The 9,168-nt window shown below is 43.4% G+C and overlaps 1 protein-coding gene across 1 annotated transcript in view; it reads right to left on the bottom strand.

Annotated features, from left to right (window-relative positions):
- The window catches only part of Wdr43 (WD repeat domain 43), a 46,976-nt gene extending 39,058 nt beyond the window's left edge, over nt 1-7,918 (bottom strand). The window contains exons 1-2 of the mRNA XM_021647163.2: nt 7,655-7,918; nt 83-220 (exon numbers count right to left, since the gene is read on the bottom strand). Of these exons, the coding sequence (XP_021502838.1) occupies nt 83-220; nt 7,655-7,879 (363 nt within the window). The 5' untranslated portion in view covers nt 7,880-7,918. The remainder of the gene's footprint in view (nt 1-82; nt 221-7,654) is intronic.
- Nucleotides 7,919-9,168: the final 1,250 nt, after the last annotated feature.

Genomic DNA, 9,168 nt, shown 5'->3' on the forward strand with positions numbered 1-9,168 from the left:
TCACTATCTTGAAGTACTTTTAATAAACCCTAATAATTAGTTTCTGTCACATCTTTTATAGAAAACACACAAATATACTTACTATTAATTTACTGTGTAATTCTCCTTTTACTGTACTATACAATAAAATGCTACCAACTGCTGTGCCAAGAGCCAACAGGTCAACCTGGTCACTTGTTCCTATAACTTCTGATTTCCTTTTTTTCCTTTGATGGCTTTCCTGGGGGAAAAAAAAAGTAAAAATACGATTTTAACTTAATATTTCAAATATACACCAAATATCACTAATATATAAATACCAGTCCCATTAGGCCTAAAGGACACTTTTACAAAGTTTCCGGGTCCACTTCCCACCCCTTCAGAAAGAGGTCAGGCAGCAAACTGTCCCACTTCGCACACTCTTAGCACTCTCTTAACAGACCCAACACTCCTTCTTCTCAACGCTCCTTCTTCTTCTCAAATAGCGCCTCTTCCTAGCAGGTCCCAGGAAAGCTTCCCCTCCCCAACAAGAAATTTACACCAAGGGTCTATGAACCCCATACATGCAGGCCCAAGCAGCCAACTCTTCATTTTCCTCAAATTCTAGCTTCATTTTCAAGAAAACACAATTTTCTATTCACATACATCAATTTCAATCTGAGTCAACCAATAGTTCTGAGCAGCAGCATGCCCTAGTGGCTGGTTATGAGTTAATCTGGTACTTTCCTGCTGGGCTGCTGCTTCTGATGACTTTGAAGACACCCTGTCCACCTGGTGGGGAAAAGCCATCAGACTGGGATACATCGCAGCTCATGCCTGGCCATCAAAAGTGGCCAGCTACGGTATACCAAGCATCTAAGCCCAGCACTCAAGAGGTAGAGGTCACTCTTGGCTACATGAGAGCCTGTCTCAAAATTTGGAAGCAAACAAAAACTCATGAACTCAAGAGTACCATTACATCAGAGCTTGTAATGCTGAAATTTCAATTTTATATTAACTTTTCTTCCATAGACTTTAGAAATGTGTATAAGCCCGTATGTATGTATGTGTGTAACACGGATGCCTGGTACCCACAAAGGCCAAGCGAGCATCAGATCCCCAGAAACTAGAGGTACAGTTGGTTGTTAGCTGCCATGTGGGTGCTGGGAACCAAATCAAGGGCCTCTAAAAGAGCAGGAGGCGCTCTCTGCAGCTGAGCCATCTTTCCAACCCACTCCCGTGATTCCTTAGCACTTTCCAACCTATATAAATAACCGTGTGGTTTAAACTTTAGTGTGAGGAAGCTCTGGAAATCTTTTGGTATGAAGCAAGACTAATGCTCTAGAAAGGGGACTTTCCTTACTCAGGCAAGATCTCTGGTCAACACAGCTCCACTCAATCCAAGAACCGCTGGTGAAAGCTACAACACTGCCCATGTGAGGAGAAGACCGAGGGACAGAAGCAGCAATGGCACAATGTGCCTGTAACCCAGTACCCGGGAGGTCCTGAAACAAGACCAGGAGCCCCAGGCTAGCCTAAGCTACATACGCTCCTCCCAAGAAAGATAGACAGACAGACAGACAGGACAGTCAGTAGGATGGTCAGTCCACTGATCAGAGATTTCTAAAGCAGCCCTTTCCCCCCAGATTCCTAAAGCATATATTCTTTTTCTCCCTATTTCTTTTTTTTTTTTGTCTTAAAAGGAATACATTTAAAGAATTTAACTTTTAGAACACTGACAAAAATAGTTACATTTTAGTGAAAAAGTAACTTTTCACTAAAAAGTAACATCTTTGCAAGTCCTTAGAAATGTAACTATATTAATAAAACCAAGAGATGTTACAAGAAAATCCAAAAGCCAAAATATAGTCTGGAAGTCTCAGTTTGAAACACTGAAACTTCTGAATTAGGAACACCCTAGTTCCCATCTCAGTTTTATGGTTTTTAAAGTGACTTTGAATGACCCCAAATCACAAATGAGATTTCTACCCAAAGTCACGAACAGAAACACCTGTATCACGATGGGTGGGGCGGGGACACTAACTAACCTAGAGCATTTCAGATTTTCAATTTTCACATCAGAAATGTTCAAACAGTAAAGTGAAGGCAAATATTATGATATCCCAAACTCCTTAATTCTGAAACACCTCACAATCACTACCGCCTTACCAAAGTGTCTTCTCTGTATGGGCACAGCCCTGGTCTCCATTACACCCAGGTTATCTGAGACTGTCTTAAATAAAGAGCTGGGCATTGTGGCATATGTCTTTAAGTCAAGCACTTGAGAGACAGAGGCAGGAGGATCTCTGTAAGTTTGAGGCCAGCTTGGTCTACATAGTAGTCCAGGATAGCCAGTACAACACAGGAAAACATTTGAAAAACCACAATACAACTGAGTGTGATAGCACACTCCTTTAATTCCAGCACTCAGGGAGGCAGAGGCAGGCAGATCGATTTGAGTTTGAGGGCAGCCTGGTCTACAAAGTGAGTCCAGGACAGCCAAAGCTATACAGAGAAACCCTGTCTGGAAAAAAACCAAACACACACACACACACACACACACAAAGGAAAGGGAAAAAAAAGAAAAACCAAAATATGTATGTTTTTACTTTATCCAAATTAAATTATACATATTGAAGTTTCTTAAAGTATAAAACAAAAACTGGTCCAAATATGCTTTATTTTTTTTTTTAAAGAAAAAAAATAAACAGTATTATCAAAACCTTGTTTGCCCCAGCTTCAGAATCTGTTTCTGGTGGAAGCAAAAGCTAGTTAGTGGAAGGAATCACTTCAGGTTTTTCACAACTTCAAGAATCACTCCCTGGTGATCCTCTAAAGCTAAATACTTCGTGTATTTAATCTCAACTCAATACTGGAGTAGGAGAGAACAGAGAATCATGGTCTCAAGGCTTGTCTGGGCTACAGACTGAGTTCCAAGTCAGCCTGAGTAAATGACCCCAATCTAAGAAACACGTACAGGGCTTGAGGCCTGGCTTAGGGTTAGAGCATTTATATAACAAATTCAATCTCTGGTACCCCTCAGAAAAGCAAATGCAACTATACATACCTGCCCATGTACTAGATGGAAAGATGATCAAGTTCACCGTATAACACATCAACCAAATCAGTAATTTATATAACCAATGTGCACCTTAGTAAAATATAATGGCTTCAAACTGTTGGTGTGTATGTGTGTAAGTGTCCACAGAAGCAGGGTATCAGATCAGATCCCTGACGCTCTAGTTACAGGCGTGGGAGCCACCCAATGTGGGTGCTGAGAGGCCAACTTAGGGCCTCTGACTGGGCCACAATGCTTACTCTTAACTACTACGCTACCCCCCCCCAATCTAGTGTTTTAAAGTACAACTCCACACAAAACAGTCCTGAGTCCAGGTCGGCGCTACTGACTTCAGCTCCATCCTTACACCACACTCTCTAAACTTTAAACAAACTCTTCCTCCAGAAACCTCTTGCTTCTCAAGTCATACTGTGTCAGAGACCACTAAGTCCTGAGCTGTCCACTTGTTAGTCATAGCTTTCCCTCTAAAGAGCTCAGCATTATGTCACATAATAAAAAGGTTGAATAAAAAGGGTTGGCTGAGAATTTGGCTCAAGTATCTGTAATTGGAAAATCTGCATGAAGGCAGGAGTGAAAACTTATTTTTAAAAATGTGGTTTCTTAGAGTAAAAAGGTTTCCAATGTGAGCTAAGCAATAAACACCAGAAGCCTGTCTAATCAAGGTTATCAGAATGCTGAGATTGTCACATACATTAGTTAAAGATCAGGTGAAGACAAGGGCTTAAAAAAGCATAACCAAGTAAGTCATGGCAATGCATTCCTTTAATCCCAGTGCTCAGGAAACAGAGGCAGGTGGATCTCTGAGGCTAGCCTGGTCTAGAAAGTGACTTCCAGAACAGCCAAGACTTTTTACACAGAGAAACCCTTCCTTGACTTGGGGGGAAAAAATCTGAATAAATAAACAAGTTTCACAGAAAAACCTATCCTCACCATTTCCTTACCTTTCTAATCTGCCTCAATTACTGTTGTTATAACCTGCTAAATCTGTTTCACAACCCACTAACAGATCAAACCAGTCTTAAAAACTGACTTCTAGGCACTGAAAATTAAGTTCCATTTTTAGTAAGTAGTAATCCAGTTTAGTAAAAGTAATCTATTTTTGACCTGTTTTAGTGGTACTTACTCTGCCATAAGTCTTTCATAAATAAGAGTGAAAAATACACATTTCACAAAATTACAAATATATCAAAACAAATATTCTGCCAGTAAGGCTCTAATCTGCCACCTTTACCTTCTTTTGAAATTTAAATACTTGAGACCTCTAGACAGTCAGGAACACAGCTGAACTGTGCTGTATCTCCAAGAAATGGGAATGAAGATAGCTTAAATTCTTCCTAGAAATATCATCAGTGTTTCAGTCCTGCTCTGATGACATCTAATACCTGAAATGCCAAGTCCTTCAGTCAGGTTCTATGCTGTATGCTTATGTTTCTACAAAGCTGGTGGTAGACAACATCAGACAAGGCCAGATAGAACAAGGGTTCTACTACCAGAGGATAAAGAAAGAAAAGTTTGAGAGAAGGGTTGGGGAGGAAACAGGATCAGTTTCTAGGTGGCTTAAATGTGTGGCTCTAGCCTGCCACTAGCATAAGAGCCTCAGTTCACAAATATAAACCAGAAAAAGGCTAAAACTATCAATGCATAAACTTAAAGGCTGTATGATCATTCTAGAGAAAAGAAAAAGCAATCTAGCTTTTTTAAACATTTATGAACCACTACGACAACCTGTTATCCAAGAAACACAGCATGAATTTATGTTTCTTTGGTGATAGAATATCTTCATACATTGTCCTTCCAGCAAAGTGTCAATTATTAAACCAAGTGCAGAACACCCACATGAACTTACTGACATTGAAGAACACAGCACTACATGAGTCCAGACAGAATATTTACTATGGAGCAGGTCTTTGTTTTTGTTTGTTTCTCTGTGTAGCCTTGGCTGTCCTGGACTCCCACTGTAGACCAGGCTGGCTTCAAACTCCAGGCTCTGCCTCCCCAAGTGCTGGGATTGCAGGTGTGTGCCACTGTGTCTGGCTCATGGACCAGGTCTTACTACAACAATCATATACATTATCTCATTTAATCCTAAAGGTTTTGGAAGTAGGAGAGTATTATCTCTGCTTCCACACTGAAGTAGTCTCATACCAGACCTTACCAATATGCTAGGAACATAGTCTTCATAAAAACATCCTTTTTGTGTTTCATACTTTAAAGGCTCAAAGATGAAAAATCAAATGGGTTTAGTATGAAGAAACCATCTTAGTACTTAAAACAGCAGGGCACACAATCCAGGGAGCCACAAACTTGGATCCATATCCTACCATAACCCACCCCCATCCTACTCCCTGCCCCATCACAAAGCCAGACCTTCCAATTCCACTGTTTGAAATATGTACAAACTTAATGCCAGAAAACTGCTTCCCTAATTTTCAAGTAAAACTGATGCTTCAGTAAGTCACATACCCAGGATGGTATCTCTGCAGCTCTCTGAGCACCCTGGCTCTCGTGACTAAAGCGCGAGGGTGGTAGTGTAAGGGCACTGGCTGGGAGTCAGTACCATGATCCTGGGGCCACTGCTCTGGTTAAGCCATTTAGCTTCCTGGGCCCTGACTTAAAATGCTATAATCTCTTCTGCTTTATTTTTTATTTTGTGGTGCTACTGATTAAACTCAGGGCTTCTCATGTGCTAGGCAAGTATTCTACCTTTGGGCTACATCCCAGCCTAAGCCAGTTTTGTAAAATGCAGTGATTACAGGACATTTTGTGGTTACATATCAAAAATGGCAACATATGCGTAAAAAAAGTGACACTAACACTTGGGGGGCGGGCTTGCTGGGGACGGAACCACATACAAATCAGGCACACCGCTTTAGGCTCATAACCAGAATTCAGGTCAGATGTTTTGTCATATAACTTTGCTTTAACCTGAGGAGCCTTGGTGGAAGGTTAAAGTAGGGCTCCTTTAACAACACTCTTATTCCTACTGTATCACAGTGGATGAATATAATATTCAAACCATGACGTTAAAAAACTTGGGTTTCATTCTGGGGCCTAGAAGATGGGGAGTCAGCAGGAAAGCAAAGTGAATGAAGTTCAGTTTATCTAATATTAATTACCTGTTGCAGACAACTAAGAAAAAGGTTTTAAGGACTAGTTCCTTTTGGGCTTTATTGACATTGCTTACTTTTACATTCCTTGCAGGACTAACTATACAAATGCAAAATACTAATACAGGTAATAAGCATTGCACTTGAGACACCATATACTATTCCAAGTGATTCTGCATTATTAAATATACTACCTTTCAAAACTACCCTATAAAGAGGTATGATAATCCTCATGTTATAAACAGGGGACAACACAATTATAACAGAGGCTAGACTTGCTTGGGTACGTTCATTTAACTAACCACTGCTCTGTATTTCTGAGTGTTGCTACTTGCACCACTTTAAAGGACTGTTAAATTACAAAGCAAACTTTATAAAGTAAAAAGTACCACAGTTATAATACTGACAATTATAACTTTCACAAAACTAATTGTATTTGACTTATAGGGCCCAATATGTGCTCTTTGTTACCAAGAGAAACTGGAAATATAGCTTAAAAAAAAATCTGATAAATACCTAAACATACTAACCCAAAGTACAGCAAGTTAGACATAAGCGCAACAACTTCCAACCCAAAGATTTAAGTGTAAGCGTTCTCTGGTGATCAGAAGGAATAAGCTATCCCAAACACTAACTTTGTAAATTTTACACCAGTGACAGCAAAACGTCACATACTTTAGGATGCCCCCAGCTCCGGTTCAAACAGAAGTGATTCCTTTGCCTATCTACTGCCTAACTGCAACAACCACGTGCGCGTTGAGATGAAACTGAGTGACTCAACAGTGAACAGCATTTACCTGACATCGAAAAGGATTCCCTAACTCAGCAGTTTACCAACTGGGGGGGGGGAGATCACTGGGATGTCCATCATATGCCTTAAACCAGGCGATTCTACTATTTCGCTTTACCTCTGCATCCTAAGGATAAGAGGGGAAAGTAAGAAAGGTGGAACTTGAGCAGAAGTTAAAAGGCTGAGCATGAAAGGAAGCTACGAAAGTAGAGAGTTTGTGGGAGTCAGACTCCCACAGCCTAGAACACGTGTTGAACACGCATCCAAGCAAAGGGGCTCCCGGAAGGGAGAAAACAAGACTTGCGCATTCCAACTGCCCAAAGCAAAACCAATAGCCGGGTTTGGGATGCGGAAGCGCTAGACTGTCTTAAAGTACGCAGTCGGTCGCTCTGATGGGGACACGCTGAGGAGGCAGGCCTGGAAGTACCGGGGGGCACTTCCCGGGGGTTACCGAGGACTCCGGTGAACATGGCGGCCCAGCGACAGCCAGTACAGACATCCCGGAGACCGCCGGATCGGGCCGCACCCTCTCACTGGCCCCTCGGGACAGGCCGCACTCTCGGTCCCGGCGTGGGGCCAGGAAGCGCCGCCGTCCGGCCCCGCGCTTCCTCGCCCGGCCGCCCCGGGCCACGCGCGACGCGGTGCCACGCGCCACCCGGCCCGGGACGCCGCGGCCCGGCCAGGAGGGCGCCCTCCCCGCCGCCGTCCCGGTCGCCCTACCTTGGCCTGCAGCCGCGCTGGCGCCCAGGCCAGGCAGGTGCAGGTACCGCTGAGGTGCGCGGAAGGAACGTACTCCTGGTGCAGCCGGTTGTTGGCTGTCTCCCACACCCGCAAGTGACCGTCGCTAGAGGCTAACGCGAAGTAGGCCTGATTGTCCGGCGAGAAGGCGCAGGGGACCCCCGCCGGGGCCAAGGGGTCGCAGCTACCGCCGCCACCGGCCGCCATTGCTGCTCTGGCTCCGCGGCAGCCACGTGTTCGCCCAGGCGCAGGCGCACGGGCGCGGGGCGGGGCCTGGAGAGAGGAAGTGGGGCGGAGGGAACGCTGAGAGCCCAGGGAGTGGCTGATCGTGACGCAGGCGAGCGTTGAGTGAGGCCCACCCTGTGGACGGTGGCTCGGCGGGACCCGTCGTAACTTACTCTTGAGAAAAGCCTGGGCATACTGTTGTACAGGGTCCTGCTTTTTAAAATGTATCCTGTGAAATAACTAGACGGAATGTTTAAAAGAAATAGGCGCTTAGATCTCCAAAACTGTAACAACTGTTTCCATCTTCCTGTAGTCTCTTGAAGAATGTAGTTATAGGCTTACAGTGATTATACAATCATAGAACTTTCAAAGTTATAGTTGGGGTTTGGGGAAGGAAGAAAGATGCTTGTTTTGACTGTGTTAACATACGGATCCTAATTGGAAACGTGGGGAGGTCAAGTTGAATGTGGATAAAAAAGCCGACCAGGCCGGGCGTGGTAGTGCACACCTTTAATCCCAGGAGGCAGAGGCAGGCAGATCTCTTGAGTGTGAGGCCTCCCTAGTCCACATAGAGAATTCTAGGACAGCCAGAGCTACATAGAGAGAACTACCTCAAAAAAATAAAATAAATAATTTGTAAATCTGAAAGAAATGGAGAATTCTCCCCTAAGGGCTGGAGCTGTAGCTCAGGATACAGCAAGTCCAGCATTACCACGACCCTGGTCCTGTAAATAATATTTTATAATAAAATTCTTCCTTAGAGCCTTTGGAAGGAGCATGGTCATATTAATGCCTTGGACTCCTGTCGTCCAGAATGTAAGAGAACACTTTTCTGTTGTTACACAGTCATGCTTACGGTAATCTATTATAACAGCTCTAAGAAACAGATTTCCACTGCATATCTCAAAGTCAATACACCTAACTCAGTCTCCACTTTTGGAGACATTTATGATGTTAAAAAAAAAAAGTATGTCTTAGAAATTGATAGATTACTATAACCTCTAAGAAATAAAAACGGAGCTAGAGAGGTCGCTTAGCGGGTAAGACGGTTTGCTGCTCTTGCCGAGGACCTAGGTTCAGTTCCCAGTACCCACAGGATGTCTCAGACAGCCCGTAACTCCAGTTCCAGTGATCTGATGCCTTCTCTGTATTTCGGCACCTGCACACATGTGGTTCATTTGCATACAAGCAAGCAAAACACTCATGCCTCACAAAATAAGAGAGAAGGCCAGGCAAGGTGGTTTACAGATTTACAATAATGAAATCATGAA

Source organism: Meriones unguiculatus, chromosome 1 (assembly GCF_030254825.1).
Source record: "Meriones unguiculatus strain TT.TT164.6M chromosome 1, Bangor_MerUng_6.1, whole genome shotgun sequence".
Taxonomy (NCBI): Eukaryota; Metazoa; Chordata; class Mammalia; order Rodentia; family Muridae; genus Meriones; species Meriones unguiculatus.